This window comes from Lepidochelys olivacea (assembly GCF_965140295.1).
Source record: "Lepidochelys olivacea isolate rLepOli2 genome assembly, chromosome: 6".
Taxonomy (NCBI): Eukaryota; Metazoa; Chordata; order Testudines; family Cheloniidae; genus Lepidochelys; species Lepidochelys olivacea.
In genome coordinates this window covers 60,107,625-60,128,619 of record NC_140416.1, presented here as the reverse complement: position 1 = coordinate 60,128,619, position 20,995 = coordinate 60,107,625, and the positions used below count along the sequence as shown (strand labels likewise).

General features: G+C 42.4%; 1 protein-coding gene across 4 annotated transcripts in view; it reads right to left on the bottom strand.

Annotated features, from left to right (window-relative positions):
* The window catches only part of RAD51B (RAD51 paralog B), a 713,517-nt gene that overhangs the window by 189,323 nt on the left and 503,199 nt on the right, over positions 1 to 20,995 (bottom strand). For 3 of the 4 annotated variants that reach the window (XM_084631236.1, XM_084631237.1, XM_084631238.1), the window contains exon 10: positions 1,200 to 1,278. The exons of the other annotated variant lie outside the window; for it this stretch is intronic. In XM_084631236.1, coding sequence (XP_084487362.1) covers positions 1,200 to 1,278 — 79 coding nt within the window. The remainder of the gene's footprint in view (positions 1 to 1,199; positions 1,279 to 20,995) is intronic. 4 annotated transcript variants of the gene reach the window in all.

Here is a 20,995-nt window from a genome sequence, read left to right as displayed (position 1 = left end):
GGTTACTGATACCAAATGAGGCAGATTAAGCTTTCAACATCAGTAAGAATGCATTGGATATAGTGTCCAACTGTTTAGAGAGCAACTAGTGGACCCCACAAACAAGCACACAACTGAGTCAAACAAACAAAAATGGATACATTGCATTGAAAATCATCTGAGTACCCTTTTTCTCTGACCATTGTAAATTGCTATTATTATTTGTATTAACATAAGTAGAACCTACAAGCCCCAGTCATGGACCAGGAAAACACAGTGCGAGGTTCTGTAAAAAGACCAAACAAAAAGATAGCCCCTTCTCCAAAGAGCTTACAATTTAAGTTGCCACAGATCCAAGCCTATCCTAGCAGAATCCAGCCATAGATAAACACACCATTGAGTCTGGGAGTATGGCTTTTTGGTATGTAGTTAAATACAAGGCTTACACTGTTTCATAGGATCAGCTAGACCAGTGATTTCCCAGCCACTGAAGACTGAGGAATTGTGAGACTGAGGTTTTTAAACAATATCTGCTCCATAGCAGGTCAGATTGCATACATCTGAATGGGAGGGGCAGGCACCGATAGGTCTACCTTAAGAATTTATTCTGGTAATTTGGATCAATTAGGAAAATGGGTGGAAATCAACCAAGACCAGTTCACCAAAACATGGATTCAGTACGGTGAGTCCACTTTTTTAAACATATCAACAAATGAGTAGACCACTCCCTATTATACAGAATCATAGGTGTATTTATGGCCAGATGGTCTTCACCTTAAGGTAATCACAAGACATGTATAAGAAAGGAGAGTGATAATGATTTCCTGTGTTTTTATTGGTCTCAGTCTAATGGCTACGAGGGGACAATATAATATTGCATATTTTTATCATATTTCAAGACATGTATGTTTCTCCAGGAGAAGTATACCTACTGGAGAGATGCTACCAGAATAATTTGGTTTTACCTTGAATGAAAACTGGGAGACTTGATTAATTGCTTCACGGCTCATTTGCTCTCAGATATATGGAAATACGCAGCAACCCAATACAGTATAATTCAAGACAGTACAACGAAAGGAGCAGTGGGAGTGTGTTTGTCAGCCAGCTTGCTCTAATACATTATTTTAATTAGTTATCAAGGCACTATTTTAAACAATCACAGTGTTTCCTGCCTTCAGCCTACTTAAAACACCCATTGGTAAAACAATTTGTGATCTTACCTTGAAGAACCAGACCAGAATTTTCAATGGTGTAGAAGAAAGCTGAGAATGGAGCAACGGGAGATTTAGCAACCAGGACCTGCAGAACAACAACAAGAAATCCCTAAAATGTATTGATTACAACTCAAGTTTGTGGATTAATCTTTGTAGATTTACTTTTCTGAAACTACTACCATGAGTTAAAGTACAAGGTACAGTATGCTGCAGAGGGACTATAAAATGGCCATTGATTACGTCTCTTCAGTTCTAAAGTATCCGAGATTCTTATGAAAAACAAGTACAGATCATGCTGGCATTTTAAAAGGATTCATGGGTCTTGCAAGAACTTCATGGAAGTGTGCAGTTCATGGAAACTGCACACTCTCCCCCCATTTCTCTACTTCTCACAAGTGTTTATTAACCCTGGTCAAATATCATGAACTCTCTTGCTGGTGCAGTCAGTTGTACCCAGAGGGCTTCAGCTGAGTGAAGGCTGGTGGCACCACCAGTGCCTGACTTTCCTGGAGGGTTTTCTGAGTAAGAACTGCTTTAATCTCCACTGACGGCTCCAGAGATGCACATCCTGGCCACTCTCTATTCCATCCCAGTGGCACTCACCTTTAAGGCTGTGCTGCTCTGCTGTGTGTTCCCTGACAGCAGGGCACTTGAATTTAGCCTAGTATTCGACTGTGTGAGCTCTAATCTGCAATCAGGTCTAGGATGCTCCAAAGCCCAGTCTTAGAGCTGCCTTAGCTCCATTACAGGTTTGACCACACACCACTGAAGAGGAGATGGGCTGTGCCATAGCTCTGATACACAAGAGACAGGCTTATCATTAAGGTAGAGAGTTGTAGCTTAATGTACCAGTCACCAAAGCCTGATGTATCACTGGCTTTTTGTACCACAGGTTGAGGATCACTGACTTACAACATACGCTGAAAAAAGAGAGATCTCTATCACCTCTCTGAAACGTGCCAAGCACTGCATGAAGGGTAATCAGCCCAAATCCTGAACCAATGATTCCTGCATGGACACTGCAGGAGAAGGTGACACTGACAGTTGTTGGTAAACACTTGAATGCTCACTGCTTTTCTTCCTCCCAAGAAAGGAAAGAAACTGGAAATCAGGTTACCAGCCTTTGGTTTTCAGAGCAGTGTTCCCAGCCTCACAACTCAAAGGGCTCCATTTAAGTAGGCTGCTGATCCAAAGCACATGCTTTAAATGCAGCGATGTCATGCCCATGTGTCTATTATACCGGGTCTGACTGCTTTGTCTATTTCTTTATGTATAAATTCCTTTCAGCAACAACTATAAGGCCCTCCTAGCAGCATGTTTTAGGGCCATTCTTCTTAGGGATTAAAGTCCTGAAGCCATGTGTCTTATAAAACCCCACATCTCCCTCTGCTCCAGGATGTGCAAAAAGCTCTGTCATTTCTCAATGCCTGTTAAATAACACAGCCAGGTGCAGAGTTATCCCTTGAAATCTGCATTTTTATTACAGTTCATACAATAATGGCTTGATGCAAAGAGATACAGCTCCCACTGATTTCAACTGGAGTTGCGAGTGCTGAATACTTCTGAAAGTCAGGACCCAATTCAGCAAAACATACAAGCATGGATTTAACTTTAAGTTAACTAAGTTGGGGATTGCTGGACAAGCAATTTAGCTGGATGTTTTTGCTAAAATGATCAGAAGGAAAATATTTAACCATTTTTATGCCACCAGATTTCAAAGACAACATTCCATGGGTAATGAGGGAAGTTCACCCCACTCAGAACTCTTATTTAAGATTTGACTGCAAACTTGGGCAGACAAGACTGCATCATTTTACACTCATATGTGTTTGGAAAGTTTCTTCACAAATGCAAGGGCTAGGAGTTTAACAATATCAGCAATGAAGGCTTATATTCTGGAGCACAACTCGGCAGCAAGAGGTGGATTGTGCAGCTGAAGAATCATACGACACTTAACCTTCCAACAAGTGTTTGTCACAATTTGGAGTGTGATTAAGACCAGTTAGAGGTGGTATCACCACTTGTCCTGTAATCCCAAATATCTTAAAATGCTCTGCAGATGTAGCTTCATGTCTGGATGCTCCCAGCTAGCATACAAGTACGCACCAAGTGTCTGTGTGTTGAGCAACCCTGATTCAATGCTCTGACCCCAGCAGCCTGCCTACAACACAATAGCCCCACTCTTGTCTCCACCAGTCTTTGGTTACTACTTTTAGGGTGACCCCAACACACCCCCAGTCCCGAATTCTCCCAAAATCATCTGCCCTGAAGTGGCTCAGCCCTCTCCTGGAATACCCAGAGAAGCAAATAAAGGTCATTGCTCCTCTAAAGAGATATAAGCACAGCTTATTACTTTAAGTGGAGTTAACAATCACTTCAGTTCAAACACAGCACTGGGTTGGTTTAGATTAAAAGTAAAATGGTTTACTTAACAAAAAGAGATAGGTTTTCAGTGAGATCAAGTGCAAAGAATACAGACAAAATGGTTACAAGCACATAAAAATAAAATATGTTTTCTAGTGGTGAAGACTCAACAAACTACAGCCTTGGTTCAAGGTAGATTTCTCGCTAATCTTTTTACATCCAATCGTGGCCGACTTTCTCTGAGTCAGGACCTTCATAAGTACAAGGTGCTGGTTTCCCTGGTCTTCCTAGGTGAAAGATCTTTGCCTAAGCAGGTTTCTCACATATATTCAGTTCCCAGGGACTTCAACCCCTTTGGACGAAGGGCCCATCTTTCTCAGCTTGCAAGAGCTCTGGCTCCTTGTGTCTGTCCTGTGATGGATGTCAAGATGGCTTCTTCTTGTATTCACTGTATTGTCCCCAGACTCAGGATACTATTCTTATCTTCCTGTGGACTTCCCACCCCTCTGCTGATTTGTATATGTTAATGGGGCTTCCATTTTTTCTGGTCCCACCTTCCTTAATTTCACTGGAGACAGATAGATAGCTGCCTTCCCTCCTCTCTGGGGGAAAACCTGTTTCCATCTTTGTTTGGTCACAGACTTTAAAGCATAATATTAGTGAGTATCCATAATTCCTCACATAGTGTTAATACATACATTTCACAATGAAATTAATCATGAATGTGTCACCAGTTTGCATATGATACCTTACATGATCCATTTTAGATATACATTATGACAACAGTGAGTTGGGGTACACTGGGCTGGTCAGACCATCTGAAACCCACTGCTCTGTACCAGGGAGTCCCTTGCCATCTGGCACTGGGGTGCTCTTAGGGTCACGGTGTTGCATGGCACAGTAAAAGCCAAGGAGATCTATACAGTAGCTATGCTCTATTTGTCTTATAGGTCAGCACACAGATCATATTCAGATTTCTTGTGACCCAGTCTCATATTATTCTGATAAAGGCAGCAAAAAAAAAAAAAACCCTCCTGACATCTGGTCTTTAAACCTAACCAGGATGATCCACATTTTCTCTACTTCAAAACTAGATTCAATCTTATGGTCTTCAGAATTTATATGTAATGTTTGTTGGCCTGGCAATTTACCCTCACTAGTAAGGTATGAAATAAAGGCGGACACACAAATACAGCACGTACAGCCAAAGAACATCGGGTCAGTCACCAGCATCAATGTTTTGCTTGAGCCATGAGAAGTCAGCAAAGCCATCTCAGGATGCAATGTAACCTTTGTGACCTGCTCCATGCAGGAACACCCCGCAAAGCAAGCACTTTCCCCTCCTGCACATTAATTATTGTTCTTACTGTAACAAGCTGCTGGAGAAAGAAGTGTGTTAGAGATCGTGTCTGTGATTCATCCTGACAGTATCAGAATTTCCTTTCCTGTACTTCCCACCCCACATCTTTCACTTCAATGTTCCAGCTCTTCTCAATTGAATGTGGGGAGGGAGAGAAGCCATAGAAATAATAAAAAAAAAAGGTGCCACCATATTTGTCCTTACCATGCTTGTTGCATACTACTATAGTCTGAAAACAGTGTTCATTCTTATTCATCTGGGGTCAAACTGAGACAAAAAAACAGTAATGATGCTCTACTACAGTCTCCCCCAGAACTGCAGGATGTTTCTGTTAAACAGATCTACAGATAAATAGTTTAGAAATTTGACATTTAAGGTCAAATTATCAGTACTCTGTGCAAAATAGGGGGCACAATTGCTAATCTATATTTGCATGCACATTAATTGCATGCACAAATGGACAGACATCCAAATGACCATTTGTGCATTCAGTTACCATAGTTTTATGCACAGTCTTGGTATGTGCATAAATAAGTGTAAATCTGCATATGCGTGCACACTTTCAAAGGTACACCACAAGTCTCCTTTGAAAAATTTGCCATAAATTATCATTTGGGTTCAGAGTTAACATTCCATTCAGAAGAATGGGGGCAATTCATGCCAGGCAAAGCTTTTGTTTAATTTTACATTTCTGCAGATTCAGAAAGACAGCTTTGCACAGTCTTATTTTAAAGGTTATCTTTCCAACCAGAAAGGCTAGATATTCATTTTTTTCAAATGAAATCTTAAATTTTACATGAACATAGTTTTGCAAAGTGTTCCTGATTGATATGCATATATGTACCTATTCAACCACCAGATTAGGAGAACAGAGGACAGGAATACAGAATAGCACCCAGGACTATCCCTGAGTTTGAGGCAGTACACAGCATTCCATGTCCCTGAAGGGAGGTGGGGAGTACAACCCTCCCAGCCCATCTCATACACACAGGGCCCAACGGACTGGGACCACCCAAACCAGCAACCTCCTTGATATCCCTCATGTGATTAAGGATTTGCCGGATGATGGAGTAAAAGGAGGAAGAGGGAAGCTTGCTATTTTCCAGAAGTTAATTTATGGGTAAATGGCTCTCATTACCACCTTGCTCAGGAATACTTGTAGCTAGCACCGGTTTCTCTCACCGGAGGTAGAATGTTCAGGTGGCCAGCTGAAGGGTTTTGGCCAACTAGATAAGGTTTCCAGTACAACAAAGGTTCAGGAACATTTGAGCAGACAGATCTAATGGAGAAAACGTGCCTTAGAAATGCCCAGGTAATGTTAACTATAGATGTTACCCCAGCTTTAGTCATTCCCACCCCAAATTTGAGGGGTTTTGTAATCTGAACCGGAATTGAAATCCAAATTCTGCATATGATGCCTAACTTTATAACAGGCTAAAACAAAATAAAAAAAAAAAATCAAACAGCCCCAAACTCTGAGAGTTCAAAATCCATCTCTGACATTTGCACCCCGCTCTTATATAAAGGAGGGTTTTTCCCAGCCATTTGTTTGGTTTCATGGAGAAAAACTATTACACAAATCCTCTAATCCTCTGTAGGTGTACATGTCTACAGTCCTGACATCTCGCAGCACTATTTAAGCACTGGTGTCCTGTTGGGCATGGTGAAAGTGTAGTGTCCTGTTGGTTGGTGACATATAATACTAATTGAGGTGATTCAGTGAAAAGAAACTTCAGTGTAGGAAGTTACACAACAGTATTTCTGAAAAGGATACAAAGGCAATGACATGAGTTAAGCTACACAAACTTCTTAGGTTTCAGAGTAGCAGCCGTGTTAGTCTGTATTTGTTAGTCTCTAAGGTGCCACAAGTACTCTTTTTCTTTTTACAAACTTCTTAATCTATTTAATCAATACACCAAGGATGAGAACGTGTCCCCATAGAAGTCAATGGCAAAACTCCCATTGACTTCACTGCAGCCAAGGTTTCACCTCAAGAGTATACATTTTAAGGTGGGTGGAGTGGCCCATAAAAACGTAAGCTGGTTATTCATTATACAATAGTCACTCTTGAAAGCAAATGGTAGAGTTGGATGATAGCAGAAGTTGGAAACAAAGTCATGCCAAAGCCCTGACTTGGCAAGAACCGTCAAATCTTTTTTCAGTTACTTTTCATTTCAGTGTCACAGATTTACTCTAGACAGGCTTGTAATGATTATTATTTACTAACAAGGTGTGATAGGTGCTATATAAGCCACAGAAGAAAATATGGTTCCTGCCTTGAGGAGATTACAAAGATACAGAGATACCATGTAGGAGCTCAAATATTGCATTGATGACTATGGCTAGTAACTAGATAGATATGGTTAGATTAGATAAGAGAAGATAGATAGCACAATCCCAACGTACAAGATGCTGGGAGGCCTAATGACAACAAGAGAAAAAAGGTGTCTTAATGGAGTTTTGTTTAATTCGTGAAAGCATTCTTTTTAACACAGGTTACCGTTTGTGAGCTTTGTGGAAGAAGTGAATTGCAGAAGTCAGTGGTGTAACTGCAGAGCTATATAAATCCATGACAATATCAAGGAATATGGTGAATGGACAGTGAACTGAATGGACACGTCAGTACAATCAAACTTGATACCAGAGCCCAAGTGCTGTCAGAAAACAAAGAAAATCAGGAATAAATCTGCTACCAAAGGTAAAATTATCAAAATACAGTGGAGTTAAATCACCAATAGTTGGGACAAGTCTGGAGTCTGTGAGATTATTTTGATTGTAGCTATGGAACCTCAGCCTGTAAAAGGGACTAAAGTTTGTGAAGAAATAAGATTTCACAATGGAAGTCTAAAGATATTAATGAAATCACAAACTAGGAGAATTTGATGAAGTATTTGATTAAATGAGTTGCCTTAAGGATAATACTTCATTTCTGTTCAAACCATGATGAAACCCCAGTATTCTCCTCCCCCCCCCACCCCCGGCACATTGAGAAATTGAATTCTAAAGAAGGTAAACCACTTGAAGCCTAGATTCTCAGCAGTGGTTAAGGAACACTAGTTGCGGCTGCAGCTGCAGACGGAATGGATGCAAAAATGGTTTTAAGCCTACTTTTGCATTCATCAATCCTGGAGTTGTCCGGGCACCAGGCCAATCTATAGCATAAATTAGAACAGTCTGAAGGCTCCTCTAATTTATGTCAGCTACCAAAGTCTCCAAGCAGCCATTACAGCAATTGGGATTGACGATGTCCAGAGGTATCTACTTCTGCCCCCTTTTACCTAACCATACTTGCTGTGCTGGTAGCCTGGAAGGAAGGGGTGGTGCAGGAGGTGCTCTTGCTACTCTGTTCCACTGTAGGATCCCTCTACAGTGGGACTATCCTCCAGTGGCTGGCTAAGATGGCTCAGGGCAGCTTAACAAAAAAAGAAACAGTGAAGCAACTGACTCAATAAATTCAATAGCACTATTAGAAAAACAAAACAAGTCCCCAAAAATATGCCTAGATCCCAAGGAACTGAACAAAGCTACAAATGGAGAGCATTTTCAGCTCCCAAATATGAAAGAAGTAAGTAGCAGACTGAGTGGAACTAAACCCTTCAGTGTTTTGGACGTATCCAGAGGATTTTGGGAAACACCCGTGGGTGACACCTAGATATACCACATGCACCATACCACACGGCAGATATTGTTTCCAAGAGCCACCTTTTAGCATCTCAATGTGTATGAAAAGTATTCAACAAGATGGCAGTATGGAGATCCCAGTGGTACTCACATCCTGGTTTAGGGCCAAACCAGAGAAGAATGTGAAATTTGTTCAAAGAAAGTTCTGACCGTGGCAGGAAAAAAGTTGAAAAATGTAATAAAAGAAAATGCCATATAGCAACACTGGAGCTAGAATATTTGAATAATTTATTAACCAAAACCAGATAATGCTAGAGACTCCTTTGAAAATACTAGGACGTCAAAATTAATAAGAATGACAGAGATTCCTAAGAATGGCCATGTGCTTTTCCAAATTCCTGCCACAAATGTTCATAGAAACTACCCCACCAAAAGGGTTCCAAAAAGTTGTAGGCCCAATTTTTTAAAAGGTATTTAGGCCTTGCTCTGCTCCCCGCTGCAATGCCTAACTGATTTAGGAGTCTAAGGGCTTGCCTACATGGTGCGGCAATGTGCATTAGAGAGGTGTGATTTCTAATACAGACTAATGCATTGAGCATTAATTGATCCATGTAGACCCTGCTGGTGCTTATGTGGACCAACATGTTAGTGTGCTTTAGAAATCACACATTCATAGTGTGTTGCTCAACTTGAAAGTCAATGGGACTTAGACTCCTAAGTGCCTGAATCATTTCTGAAAATGAGATTTAAGTTCGTAAGTCAGTTGGGTGTTGCGACACTGAGTCAAGCGATGCTTAAATTCCTTTAAAAACTTGGGCCTGTATAGCTACAGAAAGTGAGATACCCTCAAACACTGCAAAAGCTAAAGGAACTTTTAATGCGAGTTCCTGTTTTGCATTATTTTGGCCAGACAAATCAGTTACATTGAGAGTTGATGCCTCACAAAACAGACCCTTCTAGTCTTTTGTCCCTTTTGCCTTCCAGTCAACTAAACCTGTCAATACTTGCTATACAATATTACAGCTTGGAAACCAAAAACTGACTTTGTCAATAGCATTTTATTCCTTTGCATGTCCTCTTAAATAACACATCAGTATTAATGCACTGGCCCGGTAGATGTCATAGAATAACAGGGTTTTGACAGCACTTGCTTTTTTTTTCTTTCTAAAGAGCTGGGGTAAATATTATTGTAGCACATTCCAGCCGAAGGAAAGAAAGCTTCATGTTAGGCTTCCCCGCAGGTTGCCTTAACCTACCCACCCTCCTCCCCCTTTATGCTACGTTTTCTTAGTTGTTTTTATTTCCTTGGAAAGAAATTCTGCTCCTGATCAAAAGGACAAAGTTTCTCTTTTTTCTTTTTTTCTTTTCTGGTGGATTTACCCCATCTCATCTTTTGTTGTCAGTGACTGAGGGGTAACAGGAAGGAAGGGGGAATACCCAAGTGACACACACACATACATATACAAAGGATTTTTAATTAATAACAAAACTATGGCTATGACCACTCCAACATGTATTTTGGAGGTTGTATGTCTAAAATGCATGGATAAACCACCAAATGTAGTAGATTTCCAAAATGAGTCTATCTCCCACCACTGCAGTTATTTCTTCTGAAATGACCTCAGAAAAATTAGTCTGTTTTGTTAGCCATGAATTCCCAACAGAACTCTCAACTGCATTACTGACAACTACATTTGCCTGGAAGAGCGTAGCTGAGAACTGAGAAGGAAACCCATTGAACTGGCAACGTCATTCAACAGGGAAGTGATTATCTTTGAAGGTTCAATTAGATGCATGTACTAATAAAACCAGTGCTAAACAAAACAAATCTTTCCTCTGATTGTGCCAAATGTCTAGGACAGACAATTCTCATGCCAGAATTTCGCTTAGAGTAGCTTTAGAAGAGATGTTTTTTCAGCTGCTTCAGAGCCTAGTAAAAGAGTGAGGAAAACAACCAAGTTGATTTTGCACCAAATAACTCAACAGACACCATTTTTTTTCTTTCTTGCTGCTTGAATCTTCTGTCCCTTGTTGGGGTTCACCTACCGCTTTAATGCCAATGTGTAGGGACTTGATACATTCTAGAAATGCAAATCCTGAGGCTGGAATGAAACAATTAAAGCAGCAGTTGTTATTTTGGGGGTGGTCTATATTTTTCTCAGGATCATGACAGCTTCAATTCTTAACCCTAGCTGCTTTGTGCTGCCCCAGCGCAATCGGAAAGGTGTCTTACAGGAGCAACCAAGGATTCCCCGAGAGAGGGGAATCCTAGAATGGCATAGAGGCAGCACAGACAGCTGTATGCCATCTACTTCCCATTCTCTTCTACACAGGGAGCATGTTTAAGGAGGGAGTGGGACTGTTTCCAAGATAGGAGAAGGCACAGTGCACGGTGTGCTGCCAGATCTTTACCCAGCACCAGAGTCCCTGTGAGTCTTAGAGCACAAATACTTGGATTCTCCGCTCAGCAGACCTAGTGGATGTTCAGGGAGGCGGTACTTGGTAGGATCTGTGACACCTCCACTGTGTTATCTTTTCCACGTAGCCTCCCTGAGGGTCCTGGAAGCTTCCACAGCTAAAGGGAGTCCTTGGTAAATTACTGTAATGGTGCCACTCTGTCAGGGAGCTGGTGACCAGAACCCAGTGCAGAGGCACAGGGCCCTTGCCTAGGTGGTCCTAATCTCCATTAGATCCCCTAGAATGTACAAGTTTGGGGAGAAGGCCCTCCAGCCTTTTCTGCAGAGAGGCAGCAAACATCACTCCCTGGATGGGATGATGTGGGAGGATCACAAGAAGGGATGCTCACAGAGCTTTTTTGCCCCAGAATCTCTTCCTGCATTTTTTCTGCCTGAAGGTACGATCTGCACCTCTGAATAAAGAATGAAACAGCATGGTATACTGAACTAATCATAGAACCGTAAGGTGGATAAGTCCTTAGTCCTTATAATTACAAAGATCTCAAATGTGACTTTAAGGCACAGCCCTGCACTGTGAAGTACGGAGGCACATCACCCTACAAGGAGCTCTGACATTAATTCTGCCTCCCTGGGTCTCTCAGTGTGTATGGGGAGTGTTATTGCTGATATGCCCCTGAAGGGACTGCAAGATCCTTCCATCCTCCGCAGTCTGACAACTCATCATCATCATAGCTTGTCACTCCAAAACCTAAGCAAAGACCTGATACTGTCACTTATTTCAAACAGTTCCTTGGGAGAATAGCATGTTGACAGGGGAATCATGTCAGGTAGTTTTCCATTGTTTGCCTAGGCACATTTGGGGTCACTCCTCAGCTTCCACTTGGTGTTATTGTCACCAGTCTTTGCCACCCCAGCTGTCACTTGATTTAGATTATGTCATTTTTTTCATTTGAAGTCAGTGCCTGGGGGGAGTTGTTTTGAAGGAACCAAGTTCTTCAAGTTCATCTGCATTACCTGCCATTTTATTACTTTGTAGCCTTCCACAGAGGTAAGCCTCTTAGGTAATGGAATGTGTCCATACAGTGGGTGTCTTGGATCACGTGCCTGTTTTCTGTCTCTGCTTTTTACTGAAGGTATCCCATGTTACTGATGGTGGTGCAATCCCCGTGAGGCTGTATAGCAATAAGGTGGGAGTCAGTTTTAAAGGCCCTTTGATAATCCTACAGGATTGATTGAGTTCAGTGTCAATTTTGTGTGCCTGGCTCAAGCATGGCCTCACCGGGACACAGTGCCCCACAGCTAAGTAACAGAGGGCAAGACTGGTTCTTCAAAGTGTTTTGGGGTCAGCTCTCCATTTTGTGTTGGCCAATTTCTAGAGTACACAATTCCTGGAGTTCACTTTTTTTTCAGCTTCTTAATGTGCTCTTTGAATGTCAGCTTTTGGTCCAATATGACCCCAAAGTACAAGCTGTTCATAATGCTAAAGGATTGTAGCATCCTACAGTATCTGGAGTTTTTGCTTGCCTGGTGGCGTTTCAGGTGAAAGGTACATGTTTGTGTCTTGTTATGGTTGGCATTCAGGAACGATGTGTGATAGTATTTTTCAAGTACACTCGGAATCAGTTAAAATGTGCTCAGTGTCCTCAAATCTTTCATAAATGAATCTTTGCACATTGGGGAATTCTGGTTGGTCGTTCGTGTAGACATTAAACAGCCAGTGAGATAGCACTGAATCTTGGGACCATCCATTCTGCTGAGTATGCCATCGACTTTTCTGACCATCCATATCTACAAGGAAACTTCAATTCTTGAGCAGGGAAGAGACCAACATGCTATTTCTCAAAATTCTTGCCAATTTCAGAAGAAGTGCACAATGGATCAACAAACTAACAGATCAACAAACACAGCCTCTATAATTTTACAGGTTTCGAAGCCAACTTCAGTGTATGGAGTTAGGTTTACATCTTGGCCACAGCATGAATGTCCTGGGTGGAAACCGGCTTGGTTATCAGTCAGCTGCCCCTCCATTACTGGCACTATTCTGCCCATTATCATCTGCTTATATAGCTTGTAAGTTGAGCAGACTGAGTATACAGGGTGGTAACTCTTTGCAGAGGCAGGAGCTTTTTGAGTAGTGCATACACTTTGGCCTGTCTCCTCAGCTTAGGTATCTGCATTGTCTCCATGCAAGACTTAAAGAAGTCAAGCAGCTACTTCTGTACTCTCATCCCAAAGTGTAGTAATAGTTGATTAGTTGATACCATTGAGTCCACCTGCCTTTCCACATTTCAGCATTGTCATGGCTCTTGTCACTCCTCAATGTTGAGCTCCTCACTGAAAATTCTGCTCTCTCGAAAGAGTGAGAAAAGTTGCGGCTTGACTTGTTTCATGGGTTGGTTTTCAATTTAGGATAATTGGTACACAGCATGGTTGGGAGAGACTGCAGTGATGAGCTATGGTTTTTGTTGATCAGGATTCAGTTTGCAAATGGTGATCCTGACATTTTTTTTGCATTATGGCACAGATTTGTTGTTTCTATCAGCTCCCTCCAGAGATGGGATCGCTCCTTCCCAATCTCTTTAATAAGCATTTCCCTGAGCCCAGTGGTTTCTTCACCAAAGGGATCCAGGTCAAACAGTTCTGAATATCTCTCATGTTGTTGGCTTGTCTGTTCTGAAAGCCCAGCTATATAGAGTGTCCAGCATCCCCTAGGGATGAGCTTTGGGGCAGTTTTCCACACCCAGAAGACAAATTCTCCATTGTGCTTGTTTGTCGGAGTAATATTATAAATGGATCCATCCAATTCAAAGGTAAACTCTTCTCAGTCAGCCCTTCTGAAGTTCAATCTCAGCAAGTACTTTGTTTCCCTGCGTTGTAGTGCAGCCTCTATTGTCACTTGCACTGGTCAATGCTGCAATCTTGGGCTTGCTATCACAGCTGCCCCCCTCTGAAATTGCCTACATTTTCTGAGGTGATAAAGACTAGGTCAGAACTGTACACCTTGTTCCATTGTGCGCTTTGGAAGGTGCATGTGTCCTTGAAGCTGTAGAGCAAGGTCAAGTTGCTTGTTCCTGCCCACTTCTCAACTTCTTCCACATTGTTGGGGTCTCCCCAGATGGTGGTGTGACTGACGTCACCTATGACAAGACAGTTTTTCTGGCAGTGGAAATTTGGTTGGCCATCCAAACTTTTCACCTGGTATTTTGTAAACAGAAACTACTACTATTTGATTAAGTTCAACCATGATAAGTTCTATTGTACCATGGTGTTTCGCAGCAGCAGTTTCCACCAGTCTTTTGTCACATAAAAGTATTGTGCTGCCATAGATGTTGCTTTTGAAATTCACAGCAAAATGCACACCAGGGATGCTTGGTCCTGTTGTCTCTCTATGTGTCTCTTGCAAGCACATAACGTCTGCTTTCATGTAAACCTTCTCTGCAGAGAATCTCTCCACATAAAAACTGATGATTTTATGTGCCAATTTTGGCTGAAAGGGTCTGTTTATATTGACAGCTATGTCTTCTATTGCAGTCTCAGGATGTATTGTCAGATTTGGTCCCTCCCATGGTTAGGTGCCATGAGAGATTAACAGGGGTCACGATATGAAAGTCTCTGACATGACCCCCTGGGGCAAGGTAGCGAGACATGACCCTACATCCTCTAAGATGTCTTGAGCACCATGGAGCGCACAGAGTGGGGATGACAGGACTTCAGTTGTGCCCTACTGCTCTGAAGGGGCATGGGCTCCTGGAATATCTTCCCCCACCTTGTGCACCCATGAAGCATCAAGGCACAATCTAGCCTAAAATGATTCCCTAGAAAAATGTCATGTCTAATTTGTCTCTGCACTTCAATGGAGAAATTGGGTTTCATTAAGACCAGGTTAATGGGCCAATAAAATTATTTATAGGGCAGTTTAAATGCATCATATCTCCCCTTCCCACACAAGAAAAACCTTCCAGCAGAAACTGTTTAGAAATGGGTTTCTTTTCTACTTTTTTTTATAGAACAGTGCAATAGCTGCTTGAAGTATTTTATGAGAAGTGGACCATAAATTCAATCTAATTAGGGTAGACAGTACATGAGCAATATTTGTGCTGTGTGTATATCCTACACAAGTCCATTAGCACAAGGATAGAAAGCTGGCTAGATCATGGGGCTCAACCGGTAGTGATCAATGGCTCCATATCTAGTTGGCAGCCAGTATCAAGTGGAGTGCCCCAAGGGTTAGTCCTGCGGCTGGTTTTGTTCAATATCTTCATTAATGATCTGGAGGATGGCGTGTATTGCACCCTCAGCAAGTTTGCAGATGACACTAAACTGGGAGGAGTGGTAGAAAAGGACAGAATACAGAGGGACCTAGATAAATTAGAGGATTGGGCCAAAAGAAATCTGATGAGGTTCAACAAGGATAAGTGCAGAGTCCTGCACTTAGGATGGAAGAATCCCATGCACTGCTACAGACTAGGGACCGAGGGGCTAGGCAGCAGTTCTGGGTTACAGTGGACGAGAAGCTGGATATGAGTCAACAGTGTGCCCTTGTTGCCAAGAAGGCTAACGGCATTTTTGGGCTGTATAAATAGGAGCATTGCCAGCAGATCCCCAACTAAATCATCCCAGCCAGGGCTTTGTCAAGCCTGACCGTAAAAACCTCTAAGGAAGGAGATTCCACCACCTTCCTAGGTAACCCATTCCCGTGCTTCACCACCCTCCTAGTGAAAAAGTTTTTCCTAATATCCAACCTAAACCTCCCCCACTGCAACTTGAGACCATTACTCCTTGTTCTATCATCTGGTACCACTGAGAACAATCTAGATCCATCCTCTTTGGAACCCCCTTTCAGCCACTGGGTCCCTAGTCTGTAGCAGTGCATGGGATTCTTCTGTCCTAAGTGCAGGACTCTGCACTTGTCCTTGTTGAACCTCATCAGATTTCTTTTGGCCCAATCCTCTAATTTGTCTAGGTCCTTCTGTATCCTATCCCTACCCTCCAGCGTATCTACCACTCCTCCCAGTTTAGTGTCATCTGCAAACTTGCTGAGGGGGCAATCCTCCAGATCATTAATAAAGATATTGAACAAAACTGGCCCCAGGTCCGACCCTTGGGGCACTCTGCTTGATACCGGTTGCCAACTAGACAGGGAGCCATTGATCACTACCCGTGGAGCCTGACGTTTGGGCAGGGGGCTCCTGACCTGACTCAGAAGCTGATTAAGGGAGCATTCCATCCTTAACCATCTGAGTTTAATATCCCTGTTCTTCCTTACCCTGGATTTGAGAGCCAGGCAGAAGTTGCACTTCTGGGAGACATGGGACTCCCCCAAGCAATGGACACTCTTAGAGCAGGACTGGCACCATTTAAGACTGGTGAGCCAGGCATGCCCTGCTAGGAGAATAAGGCTCCCAAAGGGATGGGAGAGAAACAAAACAATCCTCTCTCTAATTATACCTAGCTAACTACCTAACCAACCAACCAACTATAACTATCACAAACAACTAACTAATCCTAAACAAACTACTATAGGAAAACTGTATACAAGAAAGCCGATATGTGCTCAAGACAGACACACTAAGGCTCCATCTCAGGCCGAGGCGATTGAGAAAGAACAGAGGTGGTTCACCTGTGCAATCTTATGTAGCCTCAGTGTCCAGGATGAGGAGGGATAGGGAACATGCATGGGCTGAATAGACACTGCTAATGGAAATTCTCCAATCAAGGGATTAAGAGGCACATGCACACTTGGAAGTGGAGCACCCGTAGGGCCACTATTCGAAGAGCAATGTATATACTCTATTACACAAAAAAAACCTATGGCCTGGTCTACACTTAAAACTTAGGTTAACATAGCTATAGTGTGCTCAGTGGTGTGGACACAACCCTAAACACTGTGGCTATGCTGACCTAACCTCTGGTGTAGACGTAACTAGGTCGATGGAAGAATGCTTCCACTGACCTACTACTGTTGCTCAAGGAGGTGGAGTTCCTACAGTGACCGAAAACCCCCTTCCATCTCTGTAGGATGCATCTTCACTACAGGGTTATATCAGCATAGCTATGGTGCCATAGCTATGCCACAATAGTTCTTGTAGTGTACACACAGCTTAAGTTGAAAGAATATTATTAAGGTAGCAAAGTCATACACTCAGAAGTTAGGAAATGTCAGAATTAAGGTTTCCTATATAGTGTCAAGTATCAGGGGGTAGCTGTGTTAGTCTGTATCCACAAAAGAACAAGGAATCCGGTGGCACCTTAAAGACTAACAGATTTATTTGGGCATTATTGTGCCGAAATAAATCTGTTAGTCTTCAAGGTGCCATCGGACTCCTTGTTGGTTTCCTGTATAATGTCCCTCCACCCGCAACTCTTTGCGCTCTGTCTTTGACCAGCCATTTTCAGTTCCCCTCCCCTGTCTCCTCACCAGAGTTGTCTGTCCCCAACTCCCCCTTGCTCCAGACATCCCCGTATCTACATTCCTCATTCTCAATGGCTTCCAGTCCCAGTCTCCCTCAGTTCAGTGTCCCCTTGACTTGGCACCTTGTCCCAGTCAGTTTTAACCAGCAATTCCAGTTCTCCCTTGGCACCCTGGCTCCTCATCAGATCTGTCTCCCCTCTCCCACCACTTCCTTCCCCCTGCCCCACTGTTTCCCAGGCCTAGACTCCTAATCCAGCCAGTCTTTTCCTTCCAGCTCCTCGTCTGATATCACTCTCCCCACAATCATTCACTGGCTCCCCAGCCCCTCCTCCTTTCCTTCCCCACCTCCCAGTCCTAGTTTCTTTGCCCAGCCAGTCTCAATATCCTTCTACATATCCCAGCTCTGTTTTGTCCAGTTTTGTGCCCTGCCTGACACCTAGATTGTATTCATTGTTGCCTTATAAAAATTTCAAAAGCACCTAAATCCTACTTTTCAGAATGACTTAGACACCTAGAAGCCTAATTTTAAGTGAAAGTCAATGGGGCCTAGACTTCTACATGCTGAAGTCACTTTTGAAAATGGTACTTAGATGATTTAGAAAATTCTACCCTCAGTCCCTAATGCAATGGGGCCCTGGATCTTTGATTTCCAGGCACTAATACACTATAATTAATAAAAAACATTATTGCCTTCTTGCAGGGGGGGAAATTGGAGCACAAAGTCTTTAAGCGACATGTTCCTGTTCACACAGTAAGCCAATGAGAAATCCAAGACCATAACTCCTTCCTTTATTATTATTATTACTACTATTATGTATCAAGTGTCCATCACATGCTCAAAACTCACCAAACATGGCAGAAGACACAGTTTGTGCCCCAAAGAACTTGCAATCTTAAATGGACACTGATAGTATTATTCCAATACATTCACACACAACAAGGTGATGTGAGGTGGTAGGTGAGAGATAGCCAGTGAAGGGATTCAAAGAGAGGAGCGATTTGGTCAGAAAGGTGGAAAAGAAAGATGATTTTAGCAGCAGCATTTTGTACAGACTGGGACAGGGCATCTATGTGAAATATGGGAGGCAAGAGAAGAGTTTATTACAGTCAAGTTGAGAGATGTGGAAAGGTGTTAGGGATGGAGAAGTCAGGACAAATTTAAGAAAATATTATAGCAGGAGCAACAGTGGGTGGACAAAGGTTTGAATAAGTGAGTGAACTCATGAGGGCAAAGGGGAAACATGAGATGGAATCATTGGAGGATAAAGAACTGAACTAAACCCCACCCCACAAGAATTAAATCAAGTCCAGTTCTCAAACCATTAGACCGCAACCGCAGTTAGTCTCTAATTGGTCATCTATGAAACAAAACTTAATATTACAAAGATGAAAGCAAAAGCACACACAAAAAAAGTTATCAAAAGCACTTTGCTAGTCCAGCTCTTCCCATAATAATGAATAACATCATAGGCAATGACTCTACTAAAATAAATGATTCCTGCACACACATGTGCTTAGGCTTACTCCCAGAAGAGCCAGTCAATGCTCACAAAGGATAGAAAAAAACACACAAAAGAAGGAGATAGAAATGAAAAACAAGCCTCCTCATGAACAAGAGGACCAACTCCTGGAGAGAAGATACATTGTAAATCTCAAGTCTTGCCATACATGGCTGCCTAGGCTCCTGCTCCTAGAGAGGAATATGCAAAAGAAATCTTGCTGATCACAGGGAGCTGGGAGTCAGGATTACTGAGTTCTGTTCCTAGCTCTGCCACCAATTCACTGTGTGACACTTGGTAAATCACTAAACCGCTGTGCCACTGCCTAGGGTCCATAGCAAACTCTGGAATGGGGACAGAAACCTCCAGTAACTTCATTGCTTAGTGACAGGGTGTTAATCTTCTATCAGCCAACTAAAATGCTAGGGGCTATATATCCCACCACACCACATTCTTCCCCACATAGAGGCTGCAATGAAAAGGTTAAAGAGCAACAACTCTAGCGTTCATTTTTCTCCAAATCCAGTTGGGTCGATCACCTCTTTCCCCCATAGAAGAAACAAGGGCACACATTTTGGCACCTGGATTCTCCACCATCGCCAAATGGCTCCATGCAGATATTTCCCATCATCAGGATGCTATCATTAGACACTGATGTAAAGGAATCTAATTCTCCAGACCTACCACATCTTGAATCTATTTTGTCCACATAACTGATGGCATTGGATGAGCAAACGTCTCTATATTGTTCCAGCTCTTGTGGTGTGTATGCATTGATTTGACCGTAGACATCTAGTGAGAGAGCCTTAACATGAGAAAATGTCCTGCCATTTTGACATGGTTTTGGCTTCAGTCACTATAAAATGACCTCTAGATATCCCTGGATTCTGCAAACCCAACTTCACTGGAAAGAAACCAGCAAAAGCTCTAATGAATAACAAATATGGTCTGATAAAAGAAGGCGGGGGGTAGCTCCCTTTTATGGACACCCAGCCAGCCAGTTAGCTATGGGATCCCTCTTAGTAGTTGTTCTCTACTTGCTTTACATGTAAAGGGTTAAAAAGTCTTCCTGGATAGGTAAAAGAAAGGGAGTGGGCACCTGACCACAAGAGCCAATGTGAAGGCTAGAACTTTTAAAAATTGAGAAAAAATTTCCCCTTTGTCTGTCTGTGTTGTTCTCGGGGAGAGAGGGAACAGGGCAGAACTATGCTGTAAAAAACTTGGGCCAGGTATGAAAAAGCATCAGATCATATCTAGAAACTATTCATTTGAAACCCCCGATATGTAAGTAGATCAGGAAACGTCTAGGAAGACGCGATTAGGTTTATTTCTTTTATTTCTTTATGGCTTGTGAATTCCTCTGTGCTAAACCCAAATGCTTTTGTTTTGCTTGTAACTTTTAAGATGGACATCAAGAAAGTTATTTTGATGCTTAATCCTTATAAGTGGTTCTTTTTAAATCTAGCAATAGTCTGAGTTTTCAGATGTATTTTCTGTCTTTTTGTTTTAATAAAATTTACCTTTTTTAAGAACAGGTTTAGATTTTTATGTCCTAAGAGGTTTGTGCACATGTTGTTTAATTAGCTGGTGGCACCAGCTGATTTCCTTGTTTTTCTTTCTCAGCTCTTCCCCAGGGGATGTGGGGGGGGGGGGCACGGAGAGGTGAAAGGGCTTGAGGGTACTCCACAGGAAGAAATTCCGAAGTGTACCTTCCTGGGTTCTCAAAGTGGTTTTTGCACTTGGGTGATGGCAGCATCTACCCATCCAAGGTCAGAGAAAAGCTGTAACCTTGGGAGTTTAATACAAGCCTGGAGTGGCGAGTATTAATTTTTAGAATCCTTGCGGGCCCCCAACTTCTGTACTCAAAATGCCAGAGTGGGGAATTAGCTTTGACACATGCCCACAGAAAAACAAAACTTTCCAAGAAGGTGACCACCCATTCAATACTGTGACATGCCCCAAAGCCTCACAGCACTCTGTATAATGGGCCAAATCCAAATCCATAAAAATTGTCCTAACTGTCCTGTTTTCTTCATTTACTATCCCAGATTGCAAATAGAAGCTTTAACCTTCACAGTCTGCCTTTCGCCAGCCTGATGTACTCAGAGATTCACAAACGCTTTGTTGGC